General features: G+C 34.9%; 1 protein-coding gene across 3 annotated transcripts in view; it reads left to right on the plus strand.

Moving 5' to 3' along the window:
• Positions 1–10709, plus strand: part of LOC149080152 (eukaryotic translation initiation factor 2-alpha kinase 3-like) — a 60910-nt gene extending 50201 nt beyond the window's left edge. For 2 of the 3 annotated variants that reach the window (XM_089239180.1, XM_089239181.1), the window contains exons 18-19: positions 8224–8286; positions 10417–10695. In XM_089239180.1, the coding sequence (XP_089095306.1) occupies positions 8224–8286; positions 10417–10575 (222 nt within the window). In that variant the 3' untranslated portion in view covers positions 10576–10695. Of the gene's footprint in view, positions 1–8223; positions 8287–10416 lie in introns of all 3 variants that reach the window. The other variant, XM_089239179.1, reaches the window with a different exon arrangement.
• Positions 10710–18319: the final 7610 nt, after the last annotated feature.

Raw genomic sequence — 18319 nt, forward strand, 5'->3', positions numbered from 1 at the left:
CCTCCAAGTTTGTGGTAACCTTCTGACTTCCTCTCAACAGCAAGATAAATAGACTAACTCCTCACCTCCTCTCCTCTGCAAAAATGGACTAAAAGTGCATTTCTCATGGCGAGTATGAACACCTAGGCCACTTCAGAGTCAACGCCAGCCTAATGAATTCAGCGGCAGCTAGATAAGTTCAAAAACTTTTGATTGGTTTTTTTTGGTTGGGGGCCCCAACAGTAAACAAAAAAAAAAAAAAAGTAAAATTTTAAATGATCATACGTTCTAAAAATTATCTAAAGGTGCACCTAGTGTTTCATGTTTATATTTTAATGTGTGAATAACAGACTATATCTAATTCTAATTGTTAAAAAATATGCTACTCCTGTAAAAGAAAAACAATGTCTAGAAATGACTATTTACTTGTCAACAGCAAATTAAATTAATAATGGATTAAACATTCAATTTTTAAAATTTAATCTTCCTGTCTATCGGCCACTCATTGTGTTTGAGTCCCTTAATTTTTCTTTGTTGCAGCTTTCCTTTTTAGCCCTATTCGAACCTGGGTATCAACGATCACGATGGACTCACGAATTATCACACTAAGAGTGGCACAAGTCATTTATAGCACAAATAGTCACATTTTATTCCACAGGAATATTGCCATATGAAATAAATATTACTTACATTTGTGTGGTGATGTGGTTGTTACTGAAAATCGATTTAGTTCTAAAATAAATTTTTGTTGCACATAATAATGGTGTGTTTCTTCAAATTTTCAAATGTCAAGTTCTGTCTGCGGTCGGTTAATATTGTTTTGTGCTGTGAAATAGATCTCTCTACTTTGATGGAGGTTATGGGTGCGAAATGGAAGCAACTTTTAATGGTTGGAGAAATATGCAAATCTCCACCGTGTTATCCCCATTAAGAACTTTCCCCGTGTCCTTTATGGTGTCAAAGTCCCGATTAGAGGAAATCACTTTTTGACATTTCTCTTTGATGGCTTCACGGGTTTTACCAGGAACAGACATGAGTTCTTTTAGGATGCTGCGCACAATTTCCACTGCATTTATTAGAAGGATATTTCTCTTTTCAAAAGATTCAATTACTTTGGGGAGTTTTCCAAAATACATTGATACGAACGCTAAATCACTTCTGACTTTGGAATTAAGGAGTAATTCCTTGCTTCTCTTTATTGCTACAGCATCTTTATTGGGAAAACTGTTCACCACTTCAGATAGTTTGTCAAAATTAGAGCAATAATATGTGGCTGCCGATATCCACATGTCCCAACTTATAGGAATTGATTTGGAGATAACTGAATGTCGGAAGTGATTTCCTTGAAGGCTTGAATTTGAGAGAGAGAGCTTTGCGAAAAAAATTTTAATGTCAGAAATAAGCATATCTATTTCTGGATGAAGTCCTCTTACTTCTTCTGCAATCCTGTACAATGCATATACAAGACATGTCACATGCAGCATGTTGGGAACCAAAACTTCCAATGCATTCCCAGCTTTTTTCATGTATGGCACTGCGTTCGTCAAAAACAAAAGCACTTCTTCATGTCTGATGCAATCTGGCCAAAGTAGATTTAATGATTGGTAGAACAACTGAGTTATCATAGTGCTGTTTGTTTTTTTGCAATTCTTCCAATGTCAGCAGAAATGTTTTTGTTTTTGAGTATCCATCGTACCGACAATCACATTCCCAATGTACCTTCTGGTTGCATCGGTTGTTTCATCAATCAATAGCCATATATTTTTTGTTCCAATGTCATTTTGAATGAGATGAAGAACTTTTTTGTAACACTCGTCTAAATATGTCTTTCTTAAAGTGGATTCATCGGGAACACTTTGCTTGGTATACTTTGCCAAAATCTTCCCCACACTTTCATGTTCTAGTTTCTGAATTGGAATGCTGGCATTTATTAATGCTTTGCATAAATCTAAAGAAAACTACAATTTTCGGGAGGACTCCTGGAAACATGTTGATACCATGGATGATACTTTTCCATCTTTTTGAACTTTTGCTAATTTATGTTTAGATGTTTTCAAGTGTTGAACAACAAAATATTTTTTTCTAAGTTGATCAATTGCTCACATAGCTTGTGGAACAAACCACTTCCATCAGTAGAGAAAACATCACAGCCAAACTCCTTCACAAAATTTTCTAATTTTTTATTTGCACAAACTTTTACTTAAGGCATGATTAATATTTACTACGCTTTACATGTGAGCTATCTCACACATATATACTTTTACAACAATTAATTCTGAGGCATGGGCATTTCAGAGCTATGGGAAAAAATGACTCACTGGAAGTAAGCTCCTCAGAATTTTCCTCACTTTCTCTTTATTTCGAGCAGATTTTTCCCACACAAATCTGTTGGTGGAGATAGTACAGAAATACTTAAATATTTTCCTACGATTGGTCACTTGATGGACATTGGGGAGGGGGGTGCCAATGGTTTCTACCAGTATCTACAACTCACGATCCCATTGAGAGTGACCTAAAGGAAAACTTAAGAGACCATTTTGAAAGTTCATGGGGGATGGAGAGTAAGATGAGATTTTTGATTTTCTGTCATGCTCCCCCCATATTATCCTGTTTCTATTTATTTATATATACAATACTGTAGGCCAAAGCCTATACAAGAGAATTGTTGTACTATAGCCAGTATTGGCGCCATCTCAATGTCTTCTGAGGAAGACGGAGGAAAGATTCCTGGAAATTGGTATAGGAAAATTCTCCAATTGTCGGCAAATTGGCAAAAGACAAACATGCCCGATTTTACAAGGGTCTGATATTCTCTTATTTTATGAGAACGGCGTACAAATGGTTATTTTTATGAATTCAAAGCCCCCTCCCACTTGGAGACCACAAAATGTGATTCCTATTGTCTTCTTATCTCATTTCTTTTCTAGACAATCATTAAAAGAAGGGATGGACGAGGGAGAAGGAATCCTTTTTGTAGTGTTTCAGGTCTTTTTCCTCTCTCTACTGGCTACTTAGAGCTACTGTACAATGTGCAGAACAGCTACGAACAAAAATCATTCTTTTTTTTCTAAACTTTTGGCTGGTTCCTATCAGGGTTGGATTTTTGACATGATAAGCATCAAAAACTGGTTTAAACTGTCAAAAACTGGTTTAAACCATCAAAACCTAAATGAATGCTTTTTGATAATGTTGTGAACGCAATAGGTATATAACATGATGAAAAACTTATTTTTGCATGCTACAATGTGAAAATGATGAAAACAAAATATTAATTATAACTTGCAATTTTGAATTTTTCAACATAAGAGTCTAGAACATATAAAATATAATTTTTTGGTTCATTTTATCTAAACTGCTGATTACCTGTGTTCAATTTGCTAAACGGAATAGAGCTGCTTATTCAAAATATATATGATAGAACTTCAGAGTTAGGTTTTAGACTTCAGAAACTAAATCAGTATCAAAACAGTCAGAAACTTATTCTCAATGTTGTCAAATAGTTTTTAACCTGACAGATATGTTAAATAACAAAACACTTACTTTTATGTAGATTAAAGGGTTTTATATTCGGAATTATAATTATTTTATTCCACATAAAAATTCTCACACAGCATCTATTAATACACTAATTAAACTCATTTATTTTCAGCTAAAAATTTCTGAGCTCAGGGTGTATAAATTCAGAGAGTTTTAAAGAGTATTTTCAACCAAAGCAGAGCTGACATGGACTTGATACCCAAAGCGTTTGTTTTGCACATTTATATACATCTTCGATTGGAAAACCATTGCATTATAAATGCTAGTAAATATACCATATCATTGTGCAAAAGTAAGAATGACTAAGTTTGACTAAGGATAAGTTACAGGAGCTTCTTTAGCATCATATACAAGCTAGCATTGCCAAATTAAATGACATTTTAGTCCTACCATTTAGTATTTTGATCTTTAGATATATTTCAATGTTATGCACAATAAGAGTATCATTTTAAGTATCAGTGATTATCTAGATAATTTAATAATAGAGTAACAACATTACATTAATTGCAATATTTAGAGACTAAACTGCATTTCAATGAGGAAATTGACAGATTGGAAATTATTCAATGTGTCATATGTTTTGTATGATATATATGTGTATGTGGCCTCCTTTATTCATTACGGATGCTGGGAAATAATGTAGGTAGAAATGTAATTTCTGAAAGTTTTAATCAAAATTAAATATGCCCCTATTCATGTGAAAAATATGCGTTTGTAAAAAAAGTCCTTAAATTTTTAAGTTATACCTTGAAAAGTGCTTGAATAGTCCTTGAATTTTATTTTGTTGGAAGAGTACAAACCATGTTAAATTAACGTGTAAATTAACTGCAATTAACGTGTGTATTTCCAATGGGAATTTTTATACTGAAAAGCAATATTTGAGGTTTTTGACAATCGATGGAGGGTTTTTGACGTGACATTTTAAACCACGGTTTAAACCGTCAAAAACTGTCATGTGTCAAAAACCTGCCAAACCTGGTTCCTATGTTCATCTGTTCACCCCTGAAGGTGTTGTTGGCATGAGTCATTTTCACTGAGGGAAAGGAGATGTCAAGCTACAATTATTGCCATCACGTTGCTGATTCAATCTCATGCCAGATTCATATTGGTTTTTGGTGAACGTAGACTAAAATTTGTGGATAAAAGCAAAATAATAATGAAATAGGCTTTATGGCAGGAAAAGTTAAAAAAAGGTATTTTTGTTTTAAATATTTGAAAATAGGCATTCATGACATTTTGCGTGAACTTCCGGGCTCTAGTAACGATAGTACCCATCACAATGAACAATATTTACAATGAAACCCATGGTGGCAATCCACTCAGAGTGTGAGAAAAGCGTAAATTAAATTGCCCATGTTGAAGTTTCAGCAGTGTAAAAAAGAGAATGGAATCATATGTTGCACAAACTCATACAGATCAGCAGAGTATATGTTCAAAGTGATGTCCAGTGGTGTGGTTGCACAGTTCACATTGGTGAATGAAGGACTGGCTCACCCTCTTGCAGACTCCTGGTGGTGTATTGATCTTGTCTGCTGCAGCAAGGATTCTTGTGACAAGATCTTCTGCAGCGTCTACAGGTGTCTCGTACACCAATACTTTCATGCGCCCCCACAAGAAATCTAGGGGATTTAGGTCTGGTGAGTGTGGAGGCCATGTCATAGGTTCACCACATGTTTATGATTTCCTGACACCCCGAGTAGATTTGGACCATAGGTTCCATCGGAAACACTATCTTGATATGTACTATCATCCCATTAATTTTTTCTAAACAGTTTGCAAGCATGTACCATAAGGCTGTACCATAAATGTGGATGAATTTTAAAAGATCATAAAAATTCTCAACAAATTGACGTAATGGGTTGTGAGAGAGAGAGATTTGCACCCTAATACTTGTCAGAAGTTTGGATTTCCCTGATGTAAAAAAAATTAAAATTTTCACTGACAGGTAGCACCTCTCTCTTGTTAACAAAATACATGAAATGCATTACATTATGCAGCAAGCATTCATTTTCACTTGAGAATGTAAAAACAATACAAATGTGTGCAATGTATCCACCATCATATGTGATACAATCCTACAAAACATTGTGTGAGATAACCATTTACACTTGCATACTGCATATCATAGTCGATAGCAGAGATCTTGTGGTGTATGGCATCTTTTAGCTCAGACAAGGCAGATGGTTGTCTGAGCTGAAAGATGTTATATACTGCAAGATCTCTGTTATCAACTATGACATGCTGTATGCAAGGCTGATGATTTTCTTGCATATGGTGGTGGACACATTGAACATTTGTGTTGTTTTTACATTTTTGAGTAAAAACACATGCTTGCTGCATAATCTAGATGCATTTCATTTATTTTATCAACGTGACACTACCCATCAGTGAGAATTTTTATTTTCATTTTTCTTGTGTCGAAAAATCAGACTATTTGACAAGTAAGTCTAAGGGTGTAAACCGCACTCCATTACATCTGTTGATTTTTTTAATATCCAACCAAAATTATGGGACAGCCTGTATACATGTGATTGATAGCATTCCCAAGTCTTTCAGTTTTGAACAAAATTTTCAGCCCTGTATCAAAATTTTATAATTGTATTTGTGCTTTTGTATATTATTGCTATTACTACCAAAAACTGATTTAACGATGCACATTTTAATCTTTTTTTTTTGGAAAAAATTCATCCAGTCAAGCCAATTTATAAGATGTTTAACTAGTGGGCTCTGGAGTGTTTGTGAATTTAACTAAACATCGTGTTGAAGGAAGTTTGTGTATCCAAATGGATAAAATACAAAATGCAGTTGACCCTTGGTATTCACAGTTCCCCCCACACTTTTATCAACAAAATGATGTCTCTCATGTAAAAAATGGATGGTTTTTTAAACTAGTATAACAAATTTATTGCCATTGATTTAAAGATGACATATGAAAGAAAATGTACACTTCTGATGTCAGAGACTGAATGAATGGCAAAACTCTGCCACCAGACTTATCCAGTTTCAAATATCTCTTCCATCCTTATGTTATGACAGAGCCTGGAAAATAAAATCAGCTGGTGAATTGTTGTATTTTGCAGTCTCCTGCTACCAGAATACACTTTTACTTCCGAAGAAGTGTAATCGTGCTTTTGAGGAGCCCAACTGCACATGTGGGTATGCGTTTTGCATATTACATATTCATCCTGAACGTTGGTTAATATTAAATTCTAATTGCTCCAGGGTTAAAAAATCTGCATCTGTGAAACTTTCTCCTTGCTGGAAATTTCATAAATGTATTTCTGCAGCTGTTTTTACCCATCAGAATACTGTGTGCTTTGAAACTACACCCACAACTACAAATCAATCTGTTTCTGGATACAAACAGAAAAACATATCACTTTTCGAAACTCGTGATGGTTCATGCCAATCAAGATTATATGTTAAAGGGTTAGTTCAGAATTTTAGAAAGCAATGTGGCCTACACTCTTATGCAATGCAAAAATGGATAGTGAGCAATCACATTTGGATTTTCCAAGATATCAAAATAATATATTTGAAAGAAGAGTTATGTACTTCAGTAAGTACTCCACATTGATGAAACTGCACTGTTTTGGAAGTCTAAAATAACATTCACTAGCATGAAGAAAAGCAAACCTCTGGCTTTGAGCCATGAAATAATAGATTGATCATGCAGTTCTGGATGTCTATAATGTCTTTGTATATATGATCTCTGTAATTTATTTTTTTTATATTACTGAAAGCAGTTTTGATATATTGATAAGACAACCCTAACTGAGCTGACTGTTAATGAACTAAAGCAATACCAGATTAAGTAGAAGACATGCTACTTTGAACAATGTGCCACAGGGGCCATGTGAGCTCTGCAATGAGTTATTTTTATGATACAGAACCTCTCAGTGATGCAATGGAACCTCAGATCTGTAGGAGGTATTGCTGCTGTATTGGTTTTAAACTGTATATCTTCGTATAATTAGCCTTTGTGTGTAAAAATTATCATGGTGCTACAAAAATGATCAAATATTCATTGCCAAAAAAGAAGAGAAAAAATTTCTGCTTTTAGAGAAATCGAGTAAGGAATCATAATAGTGTTTACAGTCATTATAAAAAAAATGCCTCCCCCATAGAAATTTTTTTTTTCCCTATTACTCTCTGAAAAAATAAATATATAGATGGGGAAAATTAATTGGGTCACACAGTTCCCACATTGTATTATACTATGTTGTTTGCATTCAACATCTTGTCTCTGCACATGCTGGATTTCAAAACAGTAAGATAAAAAAGAACTAGAAGCTGAAAAGTATAAATCATGTTTTATGTTGACCAAATTTTAATTATCTTCTAGAAAAGGCATGTAATGCTAAACATATGCTTATTTAGTGTAAATTTGTGGGTACTTTTTTAGCATCCTCGATTTAAGAATAATTTTTTCTAGTCCTGTGACTATTATTAAATTGAGGTTTCTTTGTACATAAATCAAAAAACTGCTGTAAACGAATTCAATGCTGTTTATCAAATGCATCAAAATATGACTATCTGAAAGGAGGATTTTCCTTTTCCTTTCTTTTCTTTGATTCATTGAATTTAAATTTATCTTAAATTCAACACTAACACTTTTTATTTCATGTATTAATGACTAAGTTTATACTGTGCATTCTTAATTTAATCAAAATATAAGGTTGATCTTCCTTTTCTTTTGCTCCATAGGTTTTGACACAAGTAAAAGAACAAAAGTTTCCTAAGAATTTTCGTAAAAAATATGAATGCGAGGTAATTGGTTTGTGCATTTTCATTTAACTCATCAATTAAAAACCATAGATCAAATGCAAAATTTAACCACCTTAATTTCCTGTGTATATAACATTAAAAAACATCCAAATTTCTTAGTGTAGATTATAGACCACTGCATATTTGCTATGACTGTTTTTTGTGAGAGGTTAGAATAAAAATAAATATAAAAAAAATGGGAAGCAGAGAAACAATGTTTCAATGTTTTGAAACATCCCAGTCATATTTCTTTAGATATAGTATTACCATACTCATAAACCTTAAAGCAGCAGCTTCTACAGTTAAAAATCTTTTTTTTTGCATCACATTTTTTATTTAAGAGACCAAAAATGAAGTTATGAGCAAGAATCAGGTGGATGAGAGAGAGCATAGGCGTACGCAGAATTTTCTCTAGGGGGGGGGGGGTTTCAGATTTTTTTCCTTCTAGGGGGTTTTAGTTTTTTCCTGCAAAATAACACTATAATCTTGGCTGGGGGGGGGGTTCTAACACCCCCCTTTGCATACGCCAATGAGAGAGAGAGATTTGACGCTTATTTCTCTTTCATAAAATCAACAGTAGCAGCCTAACACCACCTATAGAAGAAGGCCTCTGCATGAAGCTCGTGACATCACTGAAGAAAGCCATATCACCTATTGCCATTTATTGAATATAGCAGACCGACACATTGATTATTTTGATTATTTTTTTGCAGTATATCCAATGGCTATAGGTGAGATGACCACCTTCTGTGATGTCATGAGTTTTGTGTGGAGTTTTTCTTCTATAGTTGGTGTTGGGCAACCACAGTTGGATGCACTGTCATGATGCACTAATAAATCACAAGTGTCAGACTTTCAACAGTTCCGTCAAATTTTTGAAGACTAGTAGGGCAAAGACAACAAGGTCAAGTAGGGCATACTAATTTGTAAAGATTGTCTGCTGATTTTCAGTTTGGGTAGTTGCAATGAGATTTAACTTGTGAAAGAATACATTCATTTTCTTTTCAGCACTCCACCTTCTTCTGAATTTGGGGGTGGAATTTTTTTTTAGGAAGCACCATATTTATGAACTGATGTTTAATTTTGATTCAAAATAATAAATCTCAGTTTTTTTGCTATCTCTCATGTGAGAAAAGCTCTTGCTAAGTTGAAGTTCATGATGATACTATTGAGGCTCCCCCAAACTGATCTTGAATATCTCAGCTATCAGCCACTGTGTGGTCTTGTGGGTATTATGATGGCTTTGCATTGTGAAGGCCTGAGATGGATTTCTGCAGGCAGCTAGTGGTGGTCAGCTGAATTTGTTTTCCTGTGATTTTCTGAGTTTTGAAGGTGAACGGGAGCTAGTCTCTCCTTTTCTGAAAAAAGTCTTTTCACAGGGAGCATTCAGGACTGCAAAATTTAGATGCTTACATAAGAATCACGTAAGAATATTCATTCATTGTCAATTTCCAATTTGGGGATGGATGGCAGCACCCAAGCACATAAGATGAATAACACATAGAGTATTTCCACTCTGTTAGTTTTAGAGGAAACTTCCAACCCAGAAAATGTCTCAAACAAATGTGTCACCCATCATTCTCTGTTTAAGTGAATAAAATTATTTCTAAAACAGATATATGAAACCTAATTTTTTTATATGGCCCCTGGGGTTTCTGTATGTCAGCAACCGGTTGATTGCAATGGACCAGTAAGTTACGATTAATTTCAAACATAAGTGAAGGATTTTTTTTTTGTTATGCATGCCAGAAGTTTTTACTAAATATTACTTATAAGATCAAGAGACTATGAAAAAACAAAATTCTCCATAACAGTCAAATTATTGGAAATCTTTTAAATTTAAAATTGCCCTGATTGAGAGTGATCACAAAGGGTCATTTTTTCACCTATAAATTGAGAACCATTTAAAATCAGTGAAAGGTAGACATACTGTGATGGCGCTTAATATGGGCTCAAACTGGCTTGGGATGTTGGGTTTTTAAGATTTCTTCTAATATTTTAGCCACATCCAGGAAGTTTTTGAATGTCATTCCATGTAATGAAATGGAACTTTTTTGTATGCTTTTGCTGTTCATTAGTTTAAATCAATTTGTTTGGGTAAATTTATGGTAAATTTTGTTTCTATTTTCATAGTGTGCATTTGCATCCAAGCTTTTATCGCATAACCCAGATGATCGTCCTACTGCATCTGAGATAAAGGAGCATCCCATGCTGGAAAAATTCCATCAAATTAGTTTTACTGTTTCAAAACAAAGCCCTTTACACAATGTGTTATTTTCTTCTGCAAAATAAATAATATTACTTATGTAATGAGATAAAGTTTTTAGTACAAGAGACTTATGAACCATAAGTTATTGTATGAAAAGGGAAAAGACATAGTTGCAGTTTTCTTGTTTGGAGATGGAAAATTACATCCGAAATTAGAGAATCAAACAAATTATTTGGATATTCATTATTTGTTCATTTTTAATATTTTGTCGCACATGTATATTTTTCACAAGTTTTATTTACACAATGATATATGTTTAAAATACTCTACATCACAGGAAAAAAACTTCACCATTGGTGGAACTTTCTGCGCCATAGATTACTCATGATATAGTGCAGGGGTGGCCGAAAGTTGGCCCATGAGGTGATTTTGTGTGGCCTGTGACTAGGTGAAATTACTGTGTATTAAATTGATTTTCTTATTATTTAAACCATCATTTTCCACAGCAGATCTGATTAACAGATTATTTGCCTTTATTATTTCCAGTGACGATAGTAATTAGCTATGTTCTCATCATAAAACTTTTTCATACACAAGTATTGCTCTTAAAGTTTGTTATTTTTTCTCCCACTCCTTTCCTCCACCTTGTTGGATAAGTTGCCTTTTTGTGACCTCTGTATTTGTATCTGAATGCATATTTGGTGTTCTGCTTACAGTGATGAAACTTTTTTGAAGTGGATGCTAACTCACAATGACACCTAGAAATTACAACCGACTATATAGGCTACGCAGACCCCAATAATTCCAAAGAGCAAAAATGTGTCATATGGGATGATTGGGTTCATATTGTGCCATTGAAGAAGAGAATTCCACCTCTAGACACAATATTTTTTGTTGAAAACAGAAGCAGTCACTCTAAATTTCTACATAGCAGGTTGGTGGCATTCCACGTTGAAGCAAAATAACACTTTCTCAAACCAATATACTGATATTCAGTTTCAAGGAGGTAACTCAAGTTATAAGAATACATTTACACAAATCGGGTTCTGCGTAATCTTGTGGGTATATAGGAGTACCGGGTAACGGTGTGTGTGTGTGCATTCTTTTACATCTACAGGTAGTCTGCCTGGTCCATGTGAAGCTAGTTCATTTTATCTTGGTACTATTATGGGCTTACCCATGATAGTCAACGCTATACATATGACTGGCTTTTGGCACACATTCCATCCCAATAATGAAACTCCTTTCGAAGTATGCCTTGCGTGATTCAATTACTTGAGCATCTGTTCGACCCATACAGTCTCCACCAGTTGCCAAATCAAAAGTAAGGGAGCAGAAAAATGCAAAAAACAGTTTTTTTCTGTAAAATTCAAACTGTGGGTGTAATTGAATGGACTAATTTGCAAAAGTAACAGTAATTTTCAATGCATTGCATCTACTAGGTGGGAACCAGAAAAAACAATAGGTATATATCAGTTTATGAAGAAGTGGAGCCCAGGATAAAATTTTAATGACTGAATTGCCTGTATTTTATCATATTATTTATGGTAGACACAAATCTGAGAGTTTTCTGGGTAATTTTATGGGTGCAGCTTATACATCGGAGTTGCTCACGACGCTGCAGCTGACCATTATTTTGCCCTTGAATAGTTAGAAGTGTTTGCCACCCCTGATATAGCAGAAAAATCATTGCATATATTGTCAAAGCTGTTATGACATATATTTGTTATAGAATTGTTCAAAACAAAGTTATCTTGAGTAATGATAACCACCTCTATACAACATAGCGTAAAGTGGGATGCTTCCACTTACACCCATTTCCTGTTTTTTGATGGGCTGATTGATAGGTCAGTCACTTGCTTATCGTTTTCCAGATCTTTTTGATGGACAATACAGTATCTAGTCAACGAGCAGGCCATATAAGAAGTGCGTGCTGTTATTGAAATTTGTTTTGTTATAATGCAGTGGTGATGAAATTTTGAATGAGGATGCAACTGGCTAAAAATATTCCTTAATTCCTGATTAAACACTGTCTATTTAGGGTTATCTTCATTGACATGAATCAGTAGGGATAATAATTTAATATGATCAAATCTCCAGTATAAAATTTTAAGATATTTACTACGGCAAATTTCATTTCCCACTATAGAACACAAACAGGGTCATCAGAGTATAGTAAGTTTAGTCATGGCTCATCTTAATGCTGACTATTTTTCTGTGGATTTTCCGAGTTGATGTTTCTTCTCTCTTGATTATTGATGTTAAGGTTGAAATATTCAACTCTGTATCATTTTATCCTTTATGAGCATCAGAGTGTCATTTTACTAACACTTTCTAATTCTGGCATAGCTCCCATTTTTTGATAAGGAATAGTGGTACTCAAAACAATATTTATAATGAAGTTAATTTTTCTATTATTTCTATATGAAGTTAATTTTTCTATTATTTCTATATGAAGTTAATTTTTCTATTATTTCTATATGAAGTTAATTTTTCTATTATTTCTATATGAAGTTAATTTTTCTATTATTTCTATATGAAGTTAATTTTTCTATTATTTCTATATGAAGTTAATTTTTCTATTATTTCTATATGAAGTTAATTTTTCTATTATTTCTATATGAAGTTAATTTTTTTTATTATTTCTGTTTTTCATCATAACCTCTCAATATTCCCTGATGTGTTCAAAGTAGAAAACATATTCATTTTTTTCTTTGGTTTGAGGGCAAAGTGATATTTTTTCCAGTTCACTCTCAATGTACACTTCTGTTTCAAAGTTAAGCAACAAAAATAAACATTTGCATGTGAAGACAAAAGATTTTTTTTCTTCAGTTTTTTTCATTGAAATTTACATAAGTTCCATCATGAATCAAAAAGTACTGGCTTGTGAAATTACCAAGAGAATCAAAAACTTATTATTAAGTAACTGAGAAGTGGTTGTGCTATTGTATTGAGCTATGAAAAGTACAATTGGGGAATTCACTTCACATTAATAAACTGTGATTGCCTCTGTTGAAATCACAGCCCCTGCAACATTCATCCATGCCTATAATAAGATCAATAAGGGAGGTTTGCAGTTCTTTGCAGCTGGTTGAGGTTCTGGGAAGGGTGATAGAGAGTAGTTAAATGTCATACCACTTGAGCATGTCCTTTATATGATGTTACTACTAAAGTGCACATGTACATCTCACAAGCATTCCTTTGAAGAATTTTTAATGAATTTGTTGGTCCATGCTGGAAAGTGATGTACATATGCATTCCCCAACATATTGATGGAGGTTTGATGTGTGAATATGCGCTATGTGTTCAAAGTGCTGCTTGTCTGTCTTCCAATTTAAGTATAAAAAAATGACATGTATGTGAATTTTTTATCTTACATGCTGTGTGAGGTTTAAGTCAGAAGATTTTGATTGCCATTTCAAATGAATCACTGTTCCAGATTGCATGCATGTTAACAACAGCTTTAAGCTATTGATGAAGCTCAAATGCTATCATTTGTTTATAAACCTAGCACTGGGACAAATGGCTTCTAGAAATATGTAAAAATAAGGTTGAGGGTCTTGGTCATACACAAAAAACTTTTGAATTGCTGGAAAAATATCTTGATAACAGTCTGTGCCTGGACCCTCAAAATACCACAATTGCAGCTGTCATTATGAATATAGCAATGAGATTTTTCATGTGCAGTTTTATCTCTGTTGCTTAATTTTTGTGAGCAACATACATTCTTGAAATTGGGCCAATGTTTTTTTTTTAAATATTAGTCTTGATGTGTTATATTTTGAACTATACAAATAGCAATTTCTGCCAGGATTTTATATATTAAGGTTGTTTCTCTGTTGAAGGTGCATTGATGACAACCACATCATTCCACTGTATATATGTATTTTTTTATTTATTTATAGTTTTCAGTGTTAGGTTGTTGCCTTAATGTGATGGCAGTGTTTGTATAGAAATTGACAGTTTTTGTATTCATATTTCAAACATTTGTTAACTTGTCTAAATTTTCTGTCTATGCCATATGAAAACGGACTGAAATAAATTAAAACTGAGAACTTTATGGAATTTGATATAATTTTTGTATTAGAGTTTACCAAATCATATTAAACTTGATCATTAATTAAATCAATTGTTTCCATTTTCTCAAAAAAGTATCTTTAGTAAGGGACAATTCCAGGTTGTGGTGTTGCAGGGAGTTGTTCCCTAATAGGGTTGTTAATAAGTGAAGGGTCCAGGGTAAAAAAACGATTTTACAACAAAAATTAGATTTTGAGAAGAATGAGTGGAGCAGGGGCAGCTCAAGCTTACCTGTGCAAAGCCTCATGTGCCGCCCCTAAAGAAGACCGTGGCGGGTATCTGACATTGCGTTAGCCTATGGGACCCTGCGATAAACCTAATTTTCTGAAATATCAAAACACATTATTTACTGAATAAATGCCGAGTGACCATGTGTCCCGCTTTTAAACAAACTGTCCCATATTTTCTAGATTGTTTTATCGTTCTTAATTACGCCAGATAACTTGATTGATATTAAGGGCATATTGATGCGCAATTATTATCTTGTCCCCCCCCCCCCACAACGTGCAGCAAAGCTGTTGTGCTGGGACATTTCGCGGTCTCCTCTAGTGAATTTATAGTGTAAAAAACAAAAAATTATGAGAATCGTCCTAAGCGCGATCTCTGTCAGCTCCGCCCTCGTGGCGCAAATTATCATTACTTGCATTGTATCCAGTAAAGAGGACGCATAACGAAACAATTTTTATTGAGAAATTTATTACAAATTCGCATTTCTGGTGCTCTAAAGCAGTGTTTCTCAACCGTTTAATTTTTCCTTATTCATTTTCCGTTGGTCGTGTATTTGACCAGGCCTTCGACTCACAAAAATGAAACTGGGCCGCGGGCTCGAAAAGGTCGAGAACCACTGATCTAGACAGCAGGCAAGTGAGAAGCCGAATTTTTCTTTTGCTTTTATTTGGCAATTCCAGAAAAATTATTGCGAGGGGAACAAAAAGCAACTCCCTTGTCAGGGCCGTCATTTCAACTTTTTCCGGCGGGGGGGGGCAAAGAACATGTACTCAATGTAAATGTATTTACCATTTTTAGTGTGTATTTTCAAAAGCCTGGGGGGGGGGGGGGTACAACGGCCCCTCCCTGACCCCCCCCCCTTCAAATGATGGGCCTGTCCCTTGTGACACAGTACATTCTTGGTATTACGGCCCTATAGGCCCTGTCTACCCCTTCAAGTTTTTCCAACATCTTCGTCGTCAAAGTATGGCTCAAAAGCATTTTGCCATGTGAGTTGGAATTTTTACTGCTGGAAATTTTTAACAATTTTGGTGTCCAACTAAAACCTAAGCTACCACCCGGGTGCACCGCACCCCTTGCACCCTGACCCAAACCGTCCCTCGTTCGGAGTATAACGGTTTTTTTCCCAGTATACCGAAATCTTATCGCTATTTCTTTATGGCTTTAAAGTCGTTCTATCCCAAAAATATGAATGCACGTGGGGAGAGTATGCTTTGAAAGCTACAAGATGACACTGCAATCTCATTTTCGAAAAAACTGCTGTAAAGACGTTTTTTCCCCTTCACCCTTCGAATGGAATAGCTTACCTCCTGGGGTCGTGAATTCTAACACAATTGTGACATTTTTAAAAAGAAGTGCATAGTGCTATAAATCAAGAACCCATTCATACTTAGATTTAGGACAACCATAATTTTTTTCATGAGCAGTGTGTATTATATAGTATCAATTTTTTTTCCTTTTGTGAAATATGCTTCTATATTGGGTTGCTGTATTTTGGTTATATTTGACATCCGTATTTTTTATGGGCATCTTTTTCAGCCACTTGGTTGGACAGTATTTGTATAAATATTGCACTTTTTTCTTGAACCAGAGTGGGCGCGAAAACAAACGTGCTTTCTACAAACAAAGGACATGACGTCATGCAAAACAGAGGATAGTTTTGCCCTAAATTCTTCGCATTAACACATCACACTAACTGATTCAAACCGATCTTTGAAAACTCCTGTTAACCTTTTTCTCAAATGATTAAAGTTAGTGTTCTTCGAAAATAAGAAACCATTCTTCTGTTATTAGCTTTACCCGAAGAAAAGTTACAGAGAAAACCAACGACATGATGATCACTAGAAGAAAACTCGTCCCCCACTGAAACATGTTCAACAAGATCCTCGGAACTATAGTTCGTTTCAGGTTAACTTTGCAGTGGAGAGAAAGGTAGAGAGTGTACTTCCTCGCCGCAAAATAAAGTTCCCATAAATCGGAGTTTTATGATGATCATTTATACAGAATATTTCAATTTTTTTTAATGATTTTGTGAAAAGGGAAATTCTTCGTTTGAAATTTTTAAATTAGAAAAAAATATTGGTTACCATTATCCAAAAATCTATAGCAACCACAACGACACTTTCGCGGTGTCCAAAAAATCGTCCATACCTTACCGAGGACGCGCATCGATACATTGGTTAAGAAGCTTTTGTTGCCATAGCAACGAGTGATGAGGTTCCCTCGTAGCTTCCTCTTCACTGCAAAGTTAACCTGAAACGGACTATAGTGAGAATTAAATCCGAAATAGAAGTACCCCTACTGGCTTCTGATACAAAAAATTATCTAGCGCCACCTTCTCATATATATGTGTGTGTGAGAGAAAGGCTTTCTCTATATTCCTCTACAGCCGATAGGTTCTCCCAATTGATATCCGGTAATTGAAATCCCCTAATATGACAACCCTCCCATGTTTACACACGCAGGAAATTTCCTCATGAAGTTTGGAGATGTAATTCGTAACCTTATTGTGGATTATAACAAACTCCTACTATTAGTGCCGTCTTAATGCATGGACCCATCCGGGCCTCGAGAAAAGGGGCCTCACAAAAATGAAATGTGGTTGAAATTTTCCGTGAATTCACCACGTAGGGTCTCAGAAAAATCATTTAGCCCAGAGACCTACGATGCTCTTAAGACGGCCCTGCCTACTATAAGCTTATGACGCTTTCTGTTCTTTAAGATCAACCCATGTAGTTTTAATATCACTACTCTATGTTACACTTTCGAGCCTGCAAACATGATTTCACGTAAATCAAGACTCCACCCCCCTTTCCTGCCAGATCTATTTCTGAAAAAGTGTCGTATGCTGAGGTATGTAAGTATTATTCATCCTCATCATTTGCCCAAGATTTTGTAATGGCTACAAAGTCTAGGCCCTCCACAGCTATCATAGTTTTTGAAAAATCTTCCTCATTACCGAAGCTCCTGATGTTTACTAGCACACATTTTAATTTGTCCTGTGATTTAGTAACAATCGAGAAGATATCCAAGGGCCACAGTTTCCATGGACCCCTACTAACACCATCTATAGCAGAAGACCTCGGCTAGAAGCTCGTGACGTCACTGAAGAAAATCATCTCACCTGTAGCCATTGGATATAGCAGGCTGACGCATGCGCCATCTTTATCCTTTTTTGTAGAAAAGGATCCTTATCCTTTTTAGGTCATCTCACCTATAGCCATTGTGAGATGACCTTCTTCACTGACGTCACGAGTTTTGCGAGGAAGCCTTCTGCTATGGTGTTGCCCCTACTCCATAGTAAATTTGTTGCATTTTGAAAAATTACATCCCAAGCCTTCTAGCTTGAAATGTTATTCTTCACGAAAACTGCTTGTATTTTTTTCAGTTTACTTATAACAGTTTTCATAAGATAGGACCGTCTTCAGCCATGAGCTCACCTGGGCTGCATCCATATTTCTTAAGTAGGTTAATATAGTTAAGATCTAGTATATGAAACTACACTGCTCAAAACAAGTAGGG

This window comes from Pholcus phalangioides, unplaced genomic scaffold (genome assembly GCF_987345545.1).
Source record: "Pholcus phalangioides strain wild (caught in Gottingen) unplaced genomic scaffold, Ppha-v1.0 ptg000011l_1, whole genome shotgun sequence".
Classification (NCBI taxonomy): Eukaryota; Metazoa; Arthropoda; class Arachnida; order Araneae; family Pholcidae; genus Pholcus; species Pholcus phalangioides.